At 34.5% G+C, this 24,009-nt stretch overlaps 1 protein-coding gene across 1 annotated transcript; it reads left to right on the top strand.

The window, feature by feature from the left end:
• Positions 1-2,256: 2,256 nt before the first annotated feature.
• LOC107019292 lies at positions 2,257-3,259 on the top strand. Its single transcript, XM_015219827.1, has 3 exons — positions 2,257-2,459; positions 2,773-2,839; positions 2,900-3,259. The coding sequence occupies exons 1-3, from the start codon at positions 2,257-2,259 to the stop codon at positions 3,257-3,259; spliced, it is 630 nt and encodes a 209-aa protein (XP_015075313.1).
• Positions 3,260-24,009: the final 20,750 nt, after the last annotated feature.

Genomic DNA, 24,009 nt, shown 5'->3' with positions numbered 1-24,009 from the left:
GTGTTCGTCGATCAACACCCCATTTACCCACTCTCTAAAAAGAACCATGATTGACCAGCACGGTCCGTAGATGGACCCAGACTGTAGGTATGACCGTGGGTGGAAATTAGCAGACAGTTAGGGGGAAATTGAAGTAGGGTCAACTTCAAATGATCGTAAATCTTAGCATAAATTGAATTAGGTGTCACATAACATACCAAAGATATATAATTGAATTAGCTTTCCATAGCCACCGACCTTGTTAAAATCTGATCTCTGAATAAAAAGTTATGCCCGTTTTAGTAAAGACCTAACCTATGGACCCAAACGACAGACCGTTAGTCCAGGTCATCGTTTGGCCCGACAAAAATTAACTTAGGGGTCTTTTGGTCTTTTCCTACTTCGTTTAAACCCTAAAATACATTCTTTTGACCTTAAATCATCAGATTTTAGTCAGTTTAAGCCTAGAAACATAACTAAAACTTACCTAAGTTAAATCATTAATCAAAAACTTAGAAAACTAGAAGCAAGAAAAGAGAAAAAGGTCAATACCTCTAGTTCAAGAACGCATAAAGGTTCCAACAGTTCCAGCCTCAAAATCTAAATATTTTTCCGTGGATTTAATCACTAGTTATGTGAGATTTCACAAGTGGGTTCCTTTTACCATTAGCTCCCTAGTTTTCAGTTAAATTCTTTATTCTTATATCATAATTAGACCTAGTTTTTCTAGAACTTCAACAGAACTTCATGAATTAATACGTTATATGTTCAAAATCAGATATCCATGTTATTATTCAGTTTACCGCATGAATTTCAGAACCCTAGTTATGTATATCTTTAGTTTTGAATTACACATTCTAGGTTATATATTTCAGTTACTTCAGGTATATATGCCTTAGTTATAAATGCATAATTACCAGATAAATTGTTGCATTCTCATTTTGCATGTTCAGTTTTGAGCTATCTAGTATTTCATAAACTCAGCCATAATTAGTTAATTACATAATTCATTGGGAGTATCATAACACCGAGTTGGACTAGGGTTCAGCCTACCCAATTAGTCCCAGAACTACTAGCCAAGTAGGTTTTAAGTCCCCTCTGTGGGAATTAGTTTAGTGGTCACGCCAGCCTGCCTTCATACCTCTGCAGGGTATATTCGGTCCTCTCGATGGGGCGTATACATAAGGCTCCAAATTAAGCTCATGTGGTTTTATTGTCGGTTATTAGTAGCTCCCACAGATTAGTCAGACTCTATGCATTGACCATATTCACAGTTCAGCTGTCATTTAGTCTCAACATGTTATAAATTTGGTCATTGCATCCAGTTAGCTCAGAATTCAGTAATCCTGTTCAGATTATTATACTTGCTTTTGTGCTAATTCAATTATGATTTATTTCAGCTTTACTCTATCCTACATGCTCAGTACCTTCAAGTACTGACGCATACGTGTACTACATCTTCTCATGATATAATTCCAGGTTCTCAGCATCCAGATAGCGCTTAGGTCGATTTTTGATCTCCAGTTCAGCAGATTCTGTGGTGAATACTCATTCTCTGAGGACAATAGTCATGAGTTCATTTCAGTCTTTTAGTCATTTAGTTTCAGGTTTTGCAAGACTTAGTTGGGGCTTGTCCTATCATTTGTGGTCAGTTAGAGGCTTATTTCATACATAGTTAGCTTCAGCTTAGTATTGAGTTAATAACTTCCTTGTATTAAACTTGTCAGCATTTCAAATATTTCAGTTATAAAATATGGGTATTCCCCTTCTTTTAATTTTAAATTATGATTTAGCTTCCGCATTAGTTATTTCCTTTAGTATGCTCATTTTTCATGCAAACAGGGTTAGCTTGAGATCACTTATGGTCCTAGGTCCCGTGTCTGCGTCTCGAGGGTAGCTTGGGGCGTGACAAACTTGGTATTAGAGCCCTAGGTTTAAGAGTCCTAGGATGTCTGAAAATATGCACTATGTATAGTCCTTTTCATGGGTGTGATGTGGACCACATCTAATGAGCGGGAGACTACAAAGTGTTCTAGGAAAACTTCACTTTCTTATTACTCTACCGTGCGTAAGGTATGATCTTATTCCACTCTAACTTGAAGTTGTACGTTTTGGATCATGCCTTCTCGTAGATCTAACGCTAGGAATGCGAATGCCAGAAATATAAATGCAGCTCCTCCAGTCCCATATCAGAAAGTCTCCAACGTTGAGTTAACGAATGCCATATAGATGTTAGCTCAGAGTATGACCTACTAGAAGAATTGGGTTCAAGCTACTATGAATGAAAATGGTGGATCAGTAGCAGCCAGGGTCTATGACTTTGTTAGGATTAATGCGCCTGAGTTCTTAGGATCACACACTAGTGAGGATCCTCAGAATTTCTTTGACGGGATTATGAAGATATTTGAGGTGATGCAGGTTACTGGGAATGATCGGGTTGAGTTGGCATCATACCGTTTGAAGGATGTTTCTCATATCTGGTACACTAAGTGTATGAAAAATAGGGGTACAGATGCAGCTCCTATCACTTGGGATTGCTTTAGTGAGACCTTTCTGGACATCTTTTTACCAATAGAGTTGAGAGAAGCAAAATCCCAAGAAATTCATGAAATTAAGGCATGGTAACATGACAGTTCAAGAGTATGGACTCGAGTTTAACCAACTTCATAGATATTCTCCTCACATGGTTGCTTATTCCAGGGCTTAGATGTGTAAGTTCTTGTATGGAGTGTCAGATTTGGTGAAAATAGTGTGCAGAAATTCTATGTTATCGGGAGATATGAATATCTCTAGGCTTATGACTCATGCTCAACAAGTTGAGGGTGATAAGATTATGGAACATGCCAAGGAGAATAAGAAGGTTAGGATTGGGAACTATGACTATTCTCAGCAGCAATAACGTAGTGGAAATCGCTCGCAGAGTCGGCAGAAGGTTTCATCCCCAGCCCCTTCATCAACTAGTGTTCCATCCTCCGAGAACAGGTTTGACCAGAAGGTTACAACAGCAGGCTCTAAGTCTCAAGGAAGTGTTTCAGGCACCAAGACTTACCCCACTTTCCCTAAGTGTAGTAAGAACCATACAGGAGAGTGCCTTGCAGGAAAGGAAGGATGTTTTGGGTGTGGTCATCACAAGTTGAGGGATTGTCCTTCTAGAAAGGGTCAAGGAGGAGGAAATGGTATAGATCAGTCTACAACTTCATCAGCACCAGATAGTCTCCCGACTCAGCAGGGTGACTCATCTAGTACAGGTGGCAATCAACGCCAGAACAGGTTGTGCTAGACCAAGATATTTACTTGGAGAACCGGTAAATACTTCTGCTACGCAAAAAGGTTGTGATGAGAAACGCTTAATTTTTTGCGCTCTTGCAACGAGTAAACGATCCGAAGTATGCTCTTCAGGCTCACCAGGATTAGGGAGGTTCTCCTGATGTAGTTACTGGTAAGTTACGAGTCTTTGACCTTGATATGTATGCATTTTTAGATCCAGGGGGTACATTTTTTGTAACTCCTTACATAGAAGTTCAATTTAATGTCAGTCCTTAATCTCTCTCAGAATCATTCTCAGTCTCTACTCCAATCAGTGACCCAGTTATAGCTAGATGGGTATAAAGAAATTGACCTGTCACAGTCTCTCAAAACGTCACCTCAGCAGATCTGGTAGAGTTAGAAATGGAAGACTTCGATGTCATTCTAGGAATGGATTGGTAACATTCATATTATGCTTCAGTAAATTCTAGAACTAGGATTGTTCGTTTTCAGTTTCCAGACGAACCAATCTTAGAATGGAAGGGTATATGGGTCGATTTATTTCTTACCTTAAGGTAATAAAGATGTTATTTTTAGGGTTATCTCTATCATCTAGTTCGGGTTAAGGATTCTAGCTCTGAAACCCCAACTCTTGAGTTAGTTCAAGTAGTCAGTGAGTTTTCAGAAGTGTTTCCAGAAGATCTTCCCGAAGTTCCTCCCGAAAGGCAAATCGACTTCGAAATTGATTTCCTTCCAAATACCCAACCTAGTTCTATTCCTCCTTGTAGAATGGCTCTATAAGAGCTTAAGGAATTGAAAGAGTTGTTGAAAGACCTTCTAGATAAGGGTTTCATCAGACCTAGTATTTATCAATGGGGTGCACTAGTGTTTGTTCGTAAAGAAGAAAGATGGTTCTCTCAGAATGTGCATTGACTATAGACAGTTGAACAAGGTAAAAATCAAGAATAAGTATCCTATCACAAGGATTGATGACTTGTTTGACCAATTCCTGGGTGCTAGCCATTTCTCAAAGATAGACCTCAAATCAGGTTATAATTAGCTCAGAGTCAGAGATAGTGACATTCCGAAAAAATCCTTCAAAACTCGGTATGGTCATTATAAATTTGTAGTTATGTTATTTGGACTAACCAATGCTCCTGCAACTTTCATGGGTTTGATAAACAGAGTGTTCAGACAGTACTTGGACTTGCTCATTATCGTCTTTATTGATGATATCCTCATTTACTCTTGGAATGAGAAAGAATATGCATGACTTTTGAGAGTTGTTCTGTAGACTCTCAAAGATCGCCAGTTATTCGCTAAGTTTAGCAAATGTGAGTTCTGGTTTCAATTTGTTGCTTTCCTTGGTCACATTGTATCTAGCGAAAGGATCCGAGTAGATTCACAAAAGATAGAAGCCGTGAAACAATGGCCCATACCTACCTCTGCTACATATATCAGAAGTTTATTAAGTCTAGAGGGATATTATAGAAGGTTCGTGGAAGAATTCTCATCCATAGCCTCACCATTGACTATGTCAAGTTTTAATGATCAGATGATTGTGAGAAAAGCTTTGCAGAATTGAAAACTAGATTGACTACAACTGCTGTCTTGACTCTACCAGAGGGTTTAGATGGTTATGTGATCTATTGTGATGCATCCAGAGTTTGCCTTGGTAGTGTGTTGATGCAACGAGATAAGGTTATAGCTTATGCTTCTAGACAACTTAAGGTGCATGAGAAAAACTATCCAACTCATAACCTCGAGCTCACAACAGTGGTGTTTGCACTCAAGATCTGGAGACAGTACTTGTATGGTGTTCATGTAGATGTGTTCACTGATCATAAGAGCCTTCAGTATGTGTTCACCCAGAAAGAGTTGAATCTTCGCCAGAGGAGATGACTTGAGTTCTTTAAGGATTATGATATGAGTGTGCATTATCATTCTGGTAGGGTGAATGTAATAGCAGACACTCTTGGTAGACTATATAATGGGTAGTGTAGCCCATGTTGAGGAAGAAAGGAGGGAGCTAGTGAAGGATATTCACAGGCTTGCTCGCCTTAGGAATTTGCCTTATGAGCATATCAGACAGTGGTGTAATAGTTCAAAATGGGGCAGAATCTTCTTTGGTAGTGGAGGTTAAGGAAAAACAAGACAGAGATCCCATCTTTCTTGAACTTAAGGGTGCAGTCCATAATCAGGGAGTGGAGGTTTTCTCCAAAGGGGGAGTGTTGTACAAACAAGGGTGTATGACTCAAGAGATCGACATTTCGACTTGGAAGTGGGAAGCGATCAGTATGGATTTCATCACAAGGTTACCGCGTACTCATAGACATCATGACTCTATTTAGGTGATAGTTGATAGGATAACTAAGTTTCTCGCTTTTTGGCGGTCAAGACTACAGATTCGGCAGACTATGCCAAGCTTTACGTTAATGAGATTATGAGGTTACATGGGGTTCCCTTTTCTATCATCATAGATAGAGGTCCTCAGTTTACCTGTCATTTGTGGAAGTCATTTCAGAAGGGTCTTGGTATTCAACTTAACCTTAGTACAACATTTCATCTACAAATGGATGGACAGGCAGAGCGTACCATTCAGACCCTAGAGGATATGTTGAGAGCTTGTGTGATCGATTTAAAGGGTAGTTGGGATGACACCTTCCTCTGATTGAGTTCGCCTACAACAATAGCTACCATTCCAGCATTTAGATGGCCCTTATGAGGCTTTGTATGGACGAAGATGTAGATCTCCTGTTGGTTGGTTTGAAGTAGGTGAAGCAGTTTTGATTGGGCCAGATTCAGTCCTTTATGCGATAGAGAATGTGCAACTATTAGAGATAGACTTAAGAAAACCCAAAGTCGTCAGAAATCTTATGCAGGTGTAAGGAGAAGGGAACTAGAGTTCCAAGTTGATGATTGGTTTTTACTGAAAGTCTCACCTATAGATTGGGTGATGAGATTTGGAAAGAAAGGGAAGCTCAGTCCTAGATATGTAGGCCTGTACAAGATCTTGAAAAGGGTTGGCAAGGTGGAATATGAGTTAGAGTTGCTAGCAGAATTAGCAGCAGTGCATCGGGTCTTCCACATCTCACTCTTGAAGAAATGTGTAGGTGATCCAGCCTCTATAGTGCCATTAGAGAGTGTGGCAGTGAAAGATAGGATTTCTCATGAGGATGTACCAATTGATATTCTTGACCGTTTGGTTAGAAAATTGAGAAACAAAGAAGTCGCTTAATTCAAAGTTTTGTGGAGGATTCATTCCATAGAGGGAGCGACTTGGGAAGCAGAATCAGCCATGAGCCAAGTATGTACACCTCTTTCCTGCCGATTCCACTCCAGGTTGAGGTAATAGTTCCTCTTCAGTTTTACAGCATTCATAAGTGAATTCAGTCTTAGAATTATGTTTCCTTAGTTTGTACTTGCATTTTCAGCGTATTTGCATGTTCTTGGAACTCAATTCAGTCAGAAACTCAGTTCTCAATGTTTAGTAGTACAGTTTGCAGCTCTCTCCCTCTATTTCAGCTAGTTTAGTCTTATTTGAGGACGAATGTTCCCAAGGGGGAGATAATGTAATACCATGTGTCCAAAAAAGACCATTTTTTTGAAATCTGCAGGTGCAATCAACGGTTACCATTTACGGACCGTAGCTTGACCCACGACCTGTGCGGCACATCCGTTTATTGTGATTGAAACTTCCCCAAAAAAACTCAACCCAGAAAATTTGACTCTATGTCGAACGATGGACGGACCTACGGTCCGTAGGTTAGACTATAGTCCATAGTCTGTATACGGCGATCAACACCCCACTTATCCACTCTCTGATAAGAACCACGATTGAACAACACGGTCCGTAGATGGACCGACGGACCGTAGGTATGACCGTGGGTTGAAATTAGCAGACAGTTAGGGGGAAATTGCAGTTGGGTCAACTTTAAATGATCATATATCTTAGCACAATATGAATTATGTGTCCCTTGAAAAACAAAAAGATAGATAATTGAATTATCTTTCTATAGCCACTGACCTTGCTAAAATCATACCTCAGAGTAAAAAGTTATGCCCATTGTAGTGTCCAACAGATCCAACCTACGGACCGTCGATTGAACGATGGACCGTCAGTCCAGGTCGTCATTTGGTCCGACAACAATTAACTTAGGGGTCTTTTGGTCTTTTCATACTTCATTTAAACCCTAAGATACGTCGTTTTGACCTTAAATCATCAGATTTTAGTCAGTTTAAGAGTAGAAACATAACTAAAACTTATCTAAGTCAAATCATTAATCAAACAGTACGAAAATTAAAAGAACAAAGGAGAAAAAGGTCAAGAACCCAACTAAAATTGTGTTCTCTTAAAATGACTTTGTCTGACTCATGTATTTATGAAGAATATAAGATAAGGAAGAATTTAGAGAGATTCAAAATAATCTCTCTCTCTCTCTCTCTCTCTCTCTCTCTCTCTATATATATATATATATATATGAGTAAATAGTATCAATAGTTTTCTAATTAAGGGGTTCATCCATCTTTGGATAATTCCATCAATAGATTTAATGTATTTCTATATCTTATCTCTAGCTAATTTGAATGTATGCAATATATGATTATGAAGTAGAGAGATTGTATTAATTGTTTTTCCTTAAAAAGTTACTATTTATGAATCAATTTAAATTAGCATAATACGTAAAAGTGACATTTAACTTGGCCTCATTTCACATTTTTGTCGTCCAACTTTTGTTGTGCAGAAGTAGACACTTAACCTTGTATAAAGTAGACATGTATCCAGTTACATACTTCTATTCACTTGTTTCGAACCATAATTTTAGATATGCCAATAGTGGTAGCATTTTTCTCATAGTTGCATGCTATACGATTATTGTTACTCCTACTAAACATCACATTACATAGTTATTGTTATCGCTCCTGTTTTCGAAATGCATTTTTATGTTTTCGGAATTCTATTTCATATATTCAATGCTATTTGCTATGTCCTCTTAACTTTTGTGTTTTCCTTTTAGCTACTTTGATGTGCATTACTTGCGTCGAAGATCTTTTGGTAATAGTCTTCTACCTCCACGAGGTAGAAGTATGATCTAAGTACACTCTATCATCCTCATACCTCGTTGTGGTACTGCACTGAGTTTGTTATTATTGTTGGCTCTATGCGAAGATGGATTATATGGATGTATAATTGTCGTTTCTTGATTATTCAAAATGGACAAGTAAAAAAGTACAAGCAAAAAAGGAGAAGTGGATAAGTAATTAGGGACAGAGGGAGTATTACAATATGCGATGCTTTAAACTACCGCCAAGCCTATCCCAAGGACAATGCTTGAATACATCCTGAAATTATGTAACATACACTACGCATCGGTACTTTGAATGTACTCAGAATGCACGATATAGATAACAGCCGAAAAAATATATAGGTTGAACAAAAGATATCTTAGCAATGATATAAGTGACAAAAATTGAACTAAATACAATGACCAAGTATTGATTATGAACACAACGTGCTAAGACTGAATATGGAAGTATAAACTGAAAAACTAGTCAAATGCACTAGATTCTACCTGTGGGAGATACTTTTAACCGACATAAAACCACATGAGCTAAATGTAAAGTCCGATGTATACCCCCATCAAGAGGACCTAATATACATTGGCAGGGGTATAAAGGCATGACTGAGTAATCACTAAATCTAATGCCCAATATAGGGTACTTATGAACGTACGGGTCATGTAGTTCAAGGACGATGAGGGTACACTTATCCCTAGTCCAACTCGGTGTTAAGTCTACTCCAAACTTGAAATGTATATGACACAACATAACTAGAATACTGGACAACTCAATATCTAACATGCAAATTTGAGAATGAAAATTTAAGTACTGACAGTATAACATTAACCAAAACATATCATGAAGTGAATCATCTCATACGACCAATTTTCCGCAACATAATCAAGTCACATAATCAATGAAATTATTGTTTTAACCCTAGTTATTTAGCAAATTCACATCATCAATTTACAATTCACTAATCTTATATGAATTAGCTCACCAATTCAATTACTCTCAATCATACAGTGGCATAAAGGTTCAATTAACTCAACGACAAGTCAAGAAGTCCACTGACCTTAATTAATCAAACAATCACTCCGAAATTTGAGCTTTCCCTTCCATCTACTCTTCAATTCAACACAATCTAATAGAAAATATAATTACAATAAGATTTTGCAATTGACAACAGCCATATCAAACATTTTGGAAAGTGGGGTCAAATCAACCTAAAAACCCGATTCCAAAAATGAAAAGTAAACCTAAAAATTAATGTGAAAATGTGTTAACCAAAGAATTTGGAAACCAAGGGTAAAAACCATTTCGACAATGGATTTGACTGAAGCCTTGGATTTAATTTATCAGAAACCTCACACCTTTTAAGATCAAAAATCAAGTTTAATAATCAAAATCATGAACTAATTCATAGGTAAAGGAATTAAGCAGTTAGAAATAATAAAGGAGCAAAAACAGAAACCAGAAAAATTACACAAGGTACAAAATTTTTGAATGGATCCTCGGGATTTGTTCGGAACTCTGAGTAGACAAATAAGATATGCTAACAAACTAAACTCGACGTACTAGACTCAATGGAACCATCAAAATATCAATTCAATGTCCTCTAGAAGAGAAACTTGTGAAAATCACAGACTTTAACACTCAAAAGGATGAAACTGAGATTGGAACCTCTTAAAAATCAACCAACACCTCACTAGGCCTAAAATCATCCCCTGAATCTAACGAAACCATTACAAGTCCAATTCGAGTATCCATACTGCGAACGTTGACCAAACTAAACCCATAGTATAATATTAACAACACTTCTAGTACAAGAGCTCAAATCCAAAAAACAACCCGAACCTGAAACTAATGACTAACCTAGACCAAATTTCACATTCCACTATAGATAAAATTGACAAAATTTTATTATGAGACTTGAAACTCTGATTGATACCAAAATATACTAAAAACTTTAGACCTTCCAACACTTAAAACTTCTTAAATCAAAACTTTCAAATCAAATTTCTAAATCAACACTACACACTGATAGGAAATGACTCGGGATAACTATTAGGAGGAGTAAAATAGAAATTTTATTAAAATTTTCAAAAATGACATTCCTAATCATTACACATCAAATATTGAAAAATTACATACATGAATGTTTTTATGCTTTAGATTCCACTTGACGATTAATGGTTTCACGCATATTAATCAAATAATTAGAACATGTGAATTTGTCAATGAATATGCCTGAAACTTCTACAGTTGCAGAATCAAAGTGATATTGATGATAAACTAAAAATTACCTTACTCCATTTCCTTTTTTATTATAATCATTATTTTCCTTTTTTTTTATTATGAGATAAGCTTCTATTAACCTTTTTATAAATTTCTAGACCACCATACATTCCTAAAGAACTAGGACGCCCTTAGTAGCCACACATGGAAGGTTAAGTACAGTAATATTTTGTCTTTGTTTGCTTGAGTTGAAATTCAAAATTTGTCTCGTTATCTTGATCGCAATATACATTATCATTATTATCCTCCTATGTAGTTTACCAAGTTCTTCACATAGTTTCAATAATCTTTGTTACAGAAATTTATAATGCTTCTCAAACTTAGTGTCTTTTTTGAAGAGCCTAGGAGAATGCATCATAATATTAATTTAATACCACGGTGGAAGACATCAAATCAACCTGTCCATAAAAGATCTGGTAAAAAACTCCCAAGTCATAGGAACTGCATCCGCACCCCTATTGTCCATCCACTGCGTGAACGATAAGTGAGCCACATCCTTAAGCTGGTAGGATGCAAACTCCACGCTTACTAGAGACTTGCATTACCCCAATGTTCTTATTGACCAAACTGCGACTTTAGAAACTCAGGCGAATTCATCCGAACAAAATCTCAAACCCTAGATGCAGCTAATCCACTGTAGTATCTATAGGATTTAGAGCCTGCTAATTTATCTGGTTAGTCACAGTTTGAGACAAGAGCTGAATCACATTCAGAAATATTGTATTCGTAACCTCACTATTTGGTACTTGAGGAATTGTGTTAACATTGCGTGCATTAGCATTCCATGTGCATGCTCTACGAGAAGGCATAATCTAAAACGTATAACGATAGATTAGAAAAGAGAAGTTGGATCATGCCCACACAAGATAAGAATTACAAATAAAGTGACATTTTTTCGTAAAACACTTTGTAGCCTCCCTTTCATAGATGTGGTGAACTTCACACCCATGAAAGAGACTCTACTTAGTGCGACTTTCAGACATCCTAGGACTCTTGAACCTAATGCTTGAGACCAAGTCTGTCACACCCAGAGGCTACTCCCGTAGTGTAACACGGTACTTAGGATCATAAGTGACCCCACGCTAACCCAGTAACTGGCATATATCAAGCATACTGAGAAACAACTAAATAAGAGATATACTATGTAGAAGCTAAATATATAATAGATAATTGAAATTGGTAATTACCCAACTAAACTGAATATATTAAAAATTTTAAGAGTTTAATGATACTGAACATTCACTGAAGGTTAAAGCTAAATATAAAACTATGTCTAAACAACCTCTACTAACTAGAGTTGTTGGGAGATGCTCCAAACTAACTCTAGCAATACTAAATATGTTAATAAAAGTCTGAATATGAAAACTTGTTTATTGTTCTCAAAGTATGAGGAATCACCATTGAAATGGCTGAATACGGATCATGTAACATCTTGCAACTCAATATAGCTAAGAATAAGGTAAGAAACTAAAAATAATCATTTTTGAATGAAAAGGAAAAATCTAAAAAATTTGTCTAAGTTAATAGTGAGTTTTGATCATTTTCAAATGACCATAACTTCTAGCTCAAGATGAGTTAAAGGTAGTTCTTGATATGGTTGGGAATACCTTGGAAGGATCTTTCCAACGCCATTGAGTTTGCATGATTTCGATATCGTATGGGTGAGTTATGCCTTTTGAAAGTTGAGTTGTTTGATTGAGAAATGTTTAAATCCGGATTTAAGGAAGGGTTAACTGGTATTTTCACCAATTATTTCCTATTTCATTTTTTGGGGTTTATTGGGGTAAAAACAAGTCTTAATTCAGTTTTGGAAAATCAGAACTACGCTCAGGGCTTGGAGAAGAGAGAAAAGAAGAGGAAGGTAGTAAAAATTCAATAATTTCGCCAAGAACGTCAAGCTTGCGGGTGAAATTCATCGAGGTTTATCCATATCAAGGTATGTGAGATAATTTAGTGTTGGGTCAGTTCACCCACACACCAAACTTATTTCAATTCAGTGATTTTCGAATTGCTTGAATGATAAAAGTGATGTTTTTGAAGAACATTTTCGAATTGCCCAGTTTCATCATTTAGACTGTTTGAGTACTTCTAAAGTGTATTAACACTCTCCAGTAATTCTAACAGCTTACAATAATTAATAAACACTCGGGAATCACCCAAAATGCTGATAATAATCTTGAATCCATAATTTCATTTGAGGAGAGTCAAGAGTTAAGTTCAAGGTTAAGATCAAATTCAAAGAAGTTGAGAGTGAAGTCTAAAAGTTAAGAAGCAAGTCAAAGTAAGTTCTAAAGGTTTTCAAGAGTCTTTATCAAACTTTAAACTTTGTTTTAGCGCTCATTTTGCAAGTAAGCAAAGAGTAAAAGATTTGAGTTCCTTTCTCAAAAATTATAAGGGAACTAAGTACTCCCTAAGAGTTACAAATATTTTCACATTTATAGCAAGAAGATAAGCTGAGACTTTCAATAGAGCCTTTGGGCTTGTTTTAGTAAAGAGGAAACCATGATTTACAAGAGAGGTTTTAAAGCTAAGTTTGAGAAATTACCTCAAACTAGAGAAGAAGTTGATTTTTTAAAACATATGAGCTCAGTATTTTTTGGAGTAGTATTGAGCAGTAATATGGGGACGTGAGTTCATATTAACTCAAGCCCATAAAACAATGTAGCCAACATGGACAGAAGAAGGGTCATACTTTTTAGATGTTTCTTCAGTGGTTTTTAGTATAGACTAGTGGTCCACTTAGTAGTTCAGGTTCTATACTGAGGCAAGGTATAGGACGGTCCTCTTACAACGTGAGATAAGACGTTGTACCATCATTTAGGTTGATAGTGATGGTTGTTGGTTAGAGAATCTTCGACAGAAACTATATTATTTCATATATAAGTTAAGTTGAGTTTGTTATTACATTTCTTTAACGAACTAAGTTGTTTACATTATTTTACAATCTTTGTGTATACTACATGTGTCTTACTGCTTTATATTGAGTTAAGTTAGTCTTGAGTTGAGCAAAGCCAAGGTAAGTGTTCCTTCTTACTCTTTTTCAAGATTAAGTTGTTTCAATTCCAACTTGCGTACTCATACATTCGATGTACTGATGCCATTTGACCTACATCTTATTATGATGCAGACGCAGGTAACCATGAGCGGTATCATCTAGCACCTTATTGATCCACTTGATCACTCAGAGTCAGTGGTGAACCTCCTTGCATTCCAGAGGAAACTTTTATTCGCTTTTATTCGTTCTTTAATAGGATGTTGTGGGGTTTGTCCCAACATCCATATTAGTAATATACAGGCTTCACAGATAGTCAAACAGCTAGTTATGTGTCTCTTATCTTTGTACGGCAGATCTTTTGCTATGAGACTTAAGTTGCCAATTTGGCCAGATTATATTTCTTTAAGTTATTATATGAATTTTTTTTATATAGTTAAGTCTTCCGCAGAGTTAAGTGAGTAAGACGAAGAGTTCGCTCAAGGCCATCAATGGTCTTTGGGTGCCAGTTCGGCCCAGGGTGTAGGCCTGGGCATGACAGATAAGAACTAATCTTTGTGATGTGGATGTTGAATGCCTGAACTTACATCATGAAATGATTGACACAGAGTATGCGCCAGTGCTTGGAATGTACTCAACATACACGATACAAATAATAGGTGAAAAAATATATAGGTTGAACAAAAGATATCTTAACAATGACACAATCTGAACAAAACATAAATACGATTTATAAGTGACAAAAATTGAACGGAATACAATGACCAAGTATTGATTAAGAAAACAACATGATGAGACTGAATAGTGAAGGATAAAATGAAAATCTTGTCAAATGCACTGAGTCTAACTGTGGGAGATACTTTTACCAACATAAAACCACGTGAGTTAAATGCAAATGGACCAAAAATCAACTTTTCAGAAATTACAGGTGCAATCGAAGGTCACCATCGACGGACCGTAGTCTGATGTACAACCTGTATTGCAGGCCCGTAGATTGTCACTGCAGCCCCTCCTAAACTTAGTTCAGACTAAGTCTAGAAAGATAACTAGAACTTATCTAAGTCAAAATCATAAATCAAAACTTAGAAAATTAGAAGCAAGAGAGGAGTAAAAGCCCTAGTTCCAGAACGCAACAAGGTTCCACTAGTTCCAGTCCCAAAATCTAAAGATTTCTCCCTAGATTTCATCACCAGGTTTGTAGGATTTCACTAGTGGGTTTCTTCCACCCATTAGGTCCTTAGTTTTCAGTCAGTTCTTGATTCTCTTATCATGAATAGACCCAGGGTTTCTAAAATTATAGCAGAGTATCATAAATTAGTTAGATATATGTTCCAAAATAAATTGTAAAGTTATTATTCAGTTGATCGTATGAATTTAGAACCCTAGCTATGTATTTCTTTAGTTCTTGAATTACATATGTTAGATCAGATATTTCAGTTACTTCAGATATACATGCCTCAGTTATTAATGCATAATTATCAGATTAATTGTTGCATTCTCAGTTTGTATGTTCAGTTTTGAGCTATCCAGTATTTACAGAAATTCAGTCATAATGTCTTAATCACTTCATTCAACGGGAGTAGGATAATACCGAGTTGGACTAGGGTTCACGGTACCCAAATAGTCCCAGAACTACTATGCAAGTTGGTTGCAAATTTCCTCTGTGGGCATCAGTTTAGTGATCACGCCAACATGCCATTATACCTCTTGCAGGGTATATTGGGTCCTCTTTATGGGGCGTATGCATCGAACTCTACATTAAGCTCATATGGTTTTATTATTGGTTATTAGTAGTTGTCACAGTTCAGTAAGACTCTATTTCATTGACCATATTTAAAGTTCAGTTAGTTTTCAGTCTCAACATGTTATAAATTTTGTCATTGCATCCATTAGTTCAGAATTCAGTATATCATGTTCAGAATATTATTCTTACTTTTGTGCTTGTTCAGTTAAGTTTTATTTCAGTTTTACTCTATTCTACATGCTCAGTACCTTTCAAGTATTGACGCATACATGGGCTTCATTTTGTCGTGATGTAGGTCCACGATCTCAACATCCAAATCATGCGTATGGCGATTTTCGACCTCCAGTTCAGAAGGATCAGTGGTGAGTCCTCATTCTCTGAGGACAACAGTCATGAGTTTCTTTTCAGTACTTTTAGTCCATTAGTTTCTGTTTTTGCTAGACTTAGCTGGGGCATATCCTAACATTTCTAGCCAGTTAGAGGCTTATTTCAGCCATAGTTAGTTTCAGTTTAGTATTGAGTGAATAACTTATTTGTATTAAACTCTTCAGTTTTCATATATCTCTGTTTTAGCATAATTGTATTCCCCATCTTTTAATATTTATTATGATTTAGCTTCTGCATAAGTTTATTATCCTTAGTATGCTCATGACATGCCTTGAGGGTTATCTTGGGATCACTTGTGGTCCTAGGTACCGTGTCCGCGTCTCGGGGGTAGCTCGGGGCGTGACATTACTCAACTCAAAACTCAAGTCTTAAAACAAGTTTAAAGCATTTGCAAGAGTCTTTTTAAAATAGAGTTCATGCAAAATTATGGTCGTGAATGACACAATTCAAGGTTTTTAATAACCATGTATAGAACTCAATACTTGGGACTCAAGAACTTCAATGATACTACTCATTTCAAGAACACTCAATTCAGAGGGTTCATGCAAAATTATGAGCATGAACCACTCAACTCAAGGACTCAAAAATACTTCTAATTTCAAGACTGCTTGACTTATAGGGTTCATACGGGGTTATGGGAATGAAATACTCAACTCAAGGACTTCATGGATAATATGTTATAGTCACATGAATAGGATATAACATTAAAAGGATTATGAACTCAATACTTAGAACTTAAAGATACTGATTCGCTCAAAGATGCTCAATTTATGGAGTTCATGCAGAATTTATGGGCATAAATGACTCAAAAAGAGGGTCGACCTAACAACATGGAACTCATGTATACAAATCTTTCCATTCTCATACTTAATTTGTCAAAACTTAGTTGAATAAATAGATGATCTCAAATTATTCACAATTGAACTCAAAAACTTTCTTGAACTCTACTCTTAACTCTCTCTTGAATGTCAATTATGAATTCAAGTTTTATGGTCAATAATATGAAGGATTTTGTGATGATAAAGTAGACTCATGAATATATTCTCTTCATCCTCATACTCACTTGCTCGAGTCTTGAAACAAGTTATCAGAAGATGTAGAAGACTCCTAAAAAAGACTCAAAAAGACTATTGTATGCTTGAGTAGGTCTTCCGCTTGTAGTTAATCAGGATGAGGCTTCACTTAGGGACCAACAATGGTTGTCGAGTACGGACCACGTCTAGGGTGTAGACTCAGATCGTAATAGCTTAGGGCTTAAGTCTTACAAAACTAAGCCCAACACGTGAGTCTTAAGATGTTTTTTTAGATCGCCGCACTAGGGTGTGCCCCGAGAAGAGTCCCAAAAGATTCTTTTAAAACATTGTTTTTGAATATTAGCTTAGAAACTTTACTCTCTAGAGTTTTGGGGTTTTGAATTTTTTTGTAATTGACAATCGAATGTTCAATTCAAAGTGGGTGTTGAAGATTATTGCTAATTATTAACACTTTGATGGATAAAAATATAATTGTTACAATTTCTTTCCCTTTTATCATATTTCATTAAAACCTCAATTCTAGGGTTGTGATTATGGAGTTGGGTGTTAATTTAATTTAGTACTTCTAGTGTCTTGCTATATTTTTTTATTAATTATTCATGGATTTAAGATATTTAGCATGTGTTCAATCAATGGGTTAATATTGCAAGCTTAATCCTAGCTTAGATCTTCGATTGATGCTCAAAAAGGATTAATTGAAGTAGGTAAAAATTAATACTTGCATATTCAATTTGATTTTTGTAGTTTTCTCAAAAGAGAAGTTGTAGTTTTGATTCTAACTACAGATTCTGCTAGAATGTGAGATTATAGTAAGGTATTGAGTTTGTTTGTTTTTTACGTTGATGAACCTGAAAGAAGATTCTATGATATGAGGCATTGAGATCGAAAGAAGATTGGTGTGATTGACGATTACCCAACGTATCCATGTTTATCTAGGATTATTGAGCAAGCACTTGTACCCCTATTTGATATTGGTACCAACTCCCACACCCGTAGACCGTCTTTTACTTGCTTAAACTTTGTTGTTATAGTTGAATTGTGATAATTAATTCCAAAATTCTTTTCTTAAATTTGGTGGAATGATCTACCCATTTATCATAATTGCTAGAATAAATTAGTTTGCATCTTTAATTTCATCATTGAATTCTTCAATTTAGATCATTTCCTTTGAGATTCGACCGTTCCTCTATTATTGAATATTTATATTGCTGGCGATCACTTATTCACTTAATCGTTTTTTGAGTAATTTGTCTGTTATCAGTCACTATAAATTGACAAATTTGATTAACTTTCTTAAAGAAAACATAATATAATTAATGTTTCTCTCAGTTGAGAGATTTTCAAAACTTTTATTTTTTGAAGTTCCTCCAAAATTAAATCTAAATACATCATATATGTAAATACCCTAAGGAAAAACTAATTTATAATCAAATGAAAACACACGTCAAGAAAAATTGAAAACTGGAAATCACTGCAACCAACTATCTATACAAACTCGTGCATTAAATCGATTCTTGATGATGGAAAGTAATGAATCTCTAGTGTCCTCATCTTTTAGCCTCCCTCTCAATCTTCTAAGAATCCAAAGTCCCCTCAAAATAATATTTGCGATGTTTATACTATTTAAATGTATTTTCGGACCAAGCTACTCTTAATAGGTGAGATAGGAAATGTATTCAAAATAAACAAGTTGCTACGGGCTTAAATAGCGGTAGACTGATTTTACAAGAAAGCATAATACCTCTTTTTTTCCTGTCGCTATAGGCTCCAAATTATTTTTCTCAGCATCAATTTTTCAATACATACTTGGTCCTCAAACTCTGAACTCATTCTAGATTAAATTTCTTAGATTTTTTCTCAGACATCAAAATATTTGTTTTTGCGCCAAAACTGCTCTGTTTATCGAAATTATATCCTACACAACAGAACACATTTAATACTCTCTTTATTTTAGTAACTTAATCTTTTCGTTATAAGTCATATTTTAATTGCTTAGTTTTCTTTAATCACTTTCTATATCACAGTGAGGAATTTCTCTACTTGTATAATAATTTACCTCAGTAGATTTAAGTGTTAGCGAGATATTCCTTTTAAGTTTTACAATAGGATTGACAATTTTGTAATTATATATATTTTTGTGACTAAACTTTGATTGCTATTTCAAAAGATAGAGTTTTAAGCCAAAAATGTCTCATTAATCTACTTGACCTTCAAAGAATATCTTAGCATATTCAATTCCCAATATTGGATCAAATCAGCTGAGTTGGTTGGTTTTGTCGTATGTTTTTCATAGTCATTATTGGTTTTAGGTCCTTTTTATTTGTTTAACAAAGATGGGTGAGTAAATATGCATATAATTATATTTAAAAGATTATAATAAACACATCCTTTAAATACAGGTTAATTTTGACTAAATATCTTGAAAAGGGACCATCCTAGTAATTGTTTGAATTATAAAACCATAAGGAACCATTTATCTGCCTCATTCATCTTCCTCATTCATCTGTGCCGTTTGTCACATCTACCATGGAAGAAGAGGAAAACCTCCCTTCCCAAATAAATCAGTTTGCTAATGAATTCCTTGATATATTTGAAAAAGAAGTAGGACCGCTATTCTCTAGCTTTTTAGAGGCTACCAAGGAGTTCCATTAGTGACTCGTAGACAGGCTCTGGCCTTTGTCACCTTGATACTATTGAAGTTTCTCATTTCCAATTCAGGTATGTTTCAAAATGAATATCTGATTTAATCCTTTTGTTAGCTAGGGGTTCATATTGAAAAAAAGGGTTGATTGATCGGAGCTTCAACATGATCTTTGGTTCTACTAGTTAGACACATAGATCTGATTGAAGATTATCTCAATTTCAAACCTATTTACAAATTTTGGCCCTTTGTGATCACTAGGGAAATCTTAAACAATAATTTCCCAAGGGATGCATGGCTACCATGAGGATGATTGGATTCCACAAGCGAGTGGAAGATGATGATGATGAAGAGAAGATGTGCATATAGTGCACAAAAACTTTTCTAGTTTTCCAGATCGTTTTAGCTAGTTGTAAATACACCAATCAGAGATTTAGGAGACCAAGCTTTTCTTTTGAGGTGCTAATGCTTCTCTTTCGAGATCCAAGGCTTGGTGCAACGGGATGAAGATACAGCAAGTAATAAGGCTGAATGTTCGGGCTTGTTCTGCCTCTTCTATATCAACATTTCACTAGAACGACCAAATGTTATACATAGAAAATTGTTTTTACTATATTATTTGATATCTTTTTCATAAAAATATTTCATTATAGTAGTCAATTATGTATTTGGATTAGAAAATGTAAAATATTGACAGAAATTACATGGAATCTGATTTGCTATAAAAATGTCGTTATTTTTTTATTTGTTTGCTATGTTTCATGATGAATATAGAATTTCGTTTTTAATGTGCTTAGTCAATTACATAATGGATATATAATTATCGTCAATTAAAATGCTTGATGACTACAGGATGAATATAAAATAATAGTTATTTTCAATGTGCTTGATGACTTACATGATGAATATAAAATTTGGTTATTTTCAATGTACTTGATGAAGTACATGTTGAATATGAAATTCCAATTTTATCAATGTGTATAATGATTTCCATGATGAATACAAAATTATCTTTATTTTCAATGTAATTGATAAGTTGCCAAATGAATATACAATAATCGTTAATTTTGATGTGCTTGATGAGTTACATGATACATATAAAATTGTCATTATTTTCAATATGGTGATGAGTTACATAATAGATATAAAATTGTTGTTATTTTCGATGTGCTTTATGGATTACATGATGAACATTATACAATATTATCATTATTTTCAATGTGCTAGATGATTTACATGATAAATATAAAATTGTGACGGTTTTCAATGTGTTTGATGAGTTACATGATGAATAGCAATAAAGTTGTCATTATTTTCAATGTACTCAATGGGTTATACTATGAATATAAAATCATCGTTACTTTCAATGACTTTGATAAGTTACATGATGAATATACAATTATCATTATTTTCAATGTGTTTGTATATGTACACAATTAATTCTCTTTTTGACATTCATTTTCTTTCTTTCACTTTTTTTGGTGAATTAATGGTCAATTCTTGTTTCTCTCTGACAATTATAATGACAAAAGCACAAAAAGTTTGAATGAGACAAGAGATTGAGAAACAAAACTGCAATAGTCATTTTGATAAAGAGAATTACCATGTCCGATGGGGAGAAAATGACTTGGACTGATAGAACTCTATTAATTTGAATGTACAACGTGTAAAGAATATGATATTTATTATTAATTTGATTTGAAGAATGCTCAAATAGTATGATATTTAATATTTTTACTGAGATGCAAATCTACTTTACTAATAATTAAAGTTTCTTGAAGCTTGCAATGTCAACAAACTTTTTTACTTCACTATATATGCATATGCCCAAGAAATTATTTTCATTCAATTAGATTTGATGTTTGTTACATGCTAATGGAGGCAGAGCATGTGACACATTTTAATGCTATAAATTTTACTAGTCATGTGAAAAATCACTACTGTACTTCATTAACTTGTTTGGTATTCGTAAGCTTTTAGAAATTCGAAGCTTATGTGTGCATGAGTAATCTAAACTCGGATTACATAGATCGACGATAAAGCTTGATATATATGTTATGGATATATGTAGAATGAATTTGTATAAAAATGCAAGAGCATATCTCAAATGTCTCCATATATACGTGCTACTTGTAGTTGTCATTCTTGTTTGGTGTTTATAAGAGACATACAATGTTGTATTATTTTCATTGTATTTGTTGTATTTTAGTATAAGAGTGATATTAAGTGTAAATAATTATTGATTTTTTTAATTACATTTTAAAAGATCTTTTATAAATCCGAATCCTCCTTTTAGGTTGTTTATGCTATTAATGTCTATGATGACATGTTAGATAATATTTATAACAAGGTATTATTTTCAATTCATTATCTCGGGTTGTGATTCCTTTGGTGTGGAGGGTTTGGCTTGATCCGAAACATGTCGATTAATCCAAAAAGTTACAGTTGTTAGGGGGGACATGGATCGTACCCCTAACCAACAAATTACATCACAAAAAGTTTCAAAAAAACAGCGGGGAAGGATTTTCCTATACAATCTCTTTCTCTATCAAAGAATCAAATCATTTCTTACTCTACAATTTTCATATTTTTCCTCATGGAAGGTACTTGCCACTTATCTAGTCAAATTGAAGAGAACGCCAAGAGGAGAAATAAGTTTCATTTCATTAGTAGAGGACATATAGACAAAGTAATCAACCACCATATTAGCTTCTTGATAACAATGAAGTTGACCTTGCTAACACTTTTATTAGTATCATATATGATCTTTTTCAACTTTAGATTAGCAGTGTTCCTGTTTTTCAACATGTTAGTGATCACCAAGGAGTTCATTTGAATCGTGAAACTGTTCATTCCATTCTCCACACACTAGGACTGAACCTGTCCACTATTTCAAGATAACCCAACTAATAAATATTTGAGCATTTTGAATGACAGATCATGAACACTGCCTTTCTTCCTAACACTCCACTAATTATTAAAAAATTTTCTGATAGGACCAGGCAAATGAGATGTCGAAGGAGGAACAAATGAAATTCCACATATGAGTTGCAGCCTTCCCTTGTGTAAATGTGTGTTGAACAGAATCTATTACAGGTCACTGCAACAATAACATTCAAAATTTTAATGATTGCATTACAATGTATTTTCCCTTTGTATAGCCTCCAAGCAAGAAAGAAGATCTTAAAAAAATAGATATTCTTTATAAATACCTATAAATACCTTATGAGTAACTTTCTTGTATAAAATTTTTTATAGTTACCTTTTTTTAATGTGTAATATACATCGTTGGGTGGCCAGGTTAGAACCCCTAGTTTCGAAGCAGATGTGTTGTGCTACCCGGTACCTCACTTTGTCACCTCACTCCTTGACTTTTAGAAGACTCCATGACTTGATAATATTTTCGCATGTGTATATACTTTGTTATCGATAGTGAACCTAACAACTATTACCAACTTTTTGTGATTTCTTTTAAATTACATTAATCTATCATAAAGATTTCATTTCAATTGCAATATGAATATTGAACCATACGAGGATACTTCACATGTGTGTCCATGTTGATTTGCATTTAGCACCATAACCATATTTATGGTGATCGTGATATGAATTCTAACAATCAAATTCAAGAATATCACTCTTGAAATTCGAACGTTCAACTTAAATTAATTTTTTATTTAATTTTGCTGCGACACTATAAACTCTCTCATGTAAAGAGTTTCATTAATTTATTTGCATAAACAGAAACCTTTTATAAGTACATAACATCGCTCAATAGAATTTCTTTTTATGCTTTCGTACCCAAGGAGAACACCAAGATATTAGTTTGGATTCTATGAAATTAGAGATTTTCTTATAATATACTTATCAATTTTGTTAGCATTATCTCTAACGTGTTAACAAAAAATATTTAAAAGTAAGTAGTTTTCCTCAATAGAATTTCTGTTTCATTCTTTACATATATGCTATATAATATATAGAAATGTTAGAAATTACGAAATTAGCACTATAAGAGGGTTGTTAGGTGTTGCTTATGATATCATCGAGTCATTAAAGCATTGACTTAGTATTTATGATAACATCACTTTTAATCAGAGAGATTAATAAAATCCAAATGTATAGAGTTTGGACACACCATAATAGTACGTGAGAAATCCTTCACACTAATGTCATGTCGTTCATACTAATGTGACTCAATTATTTTCTAGTTTTGGAAATGAATAATTTAAATGGAAATAATTGCTTGTGGTGGCGCCACGTAGGCGAGCCTAGGGTTCTCTTTTATATAAATATACAATACTAGTAGTATAAATAATGTTTACATATCTAAGATGACATGTTAGTTTGGTTGAATCTTATAAAAATATTTAATAAATTAAATATTAAATAGTAAATCATCATATTAGTACATGAATCAATCACCATAAAGTCTCCTGAATATGTATTCTTTGTATTAATTTCATACTGGGGTAAAATTATGATTATTTTTGTTTTGTTCTTCTACCAATTGGGAATATAATGGTTAAATTTTCCCTTCATAAAAACAATCATACAGATCTATATCATATTATGTATATATATATATATATATATATATATATATAAATAAATATATATATATATATAT

Source organism: Solanum pennellii, chromosome 5, assembly GCF_001406875.1.
Source record: "Solanum pennellii chromosome 5, SPENNV200".
In the NCBI taxonomy this organism is placed as follows: domain Eukaryota; kingdom Viridiplantae; phylum Streptophyta; class Magnoliopsida; order Solanales; family Solanaceae; genus Solanum; species Solanum pennellii.
This window is presented reverse-complemented; position numbering and strand designations above follow the sequence as displayed.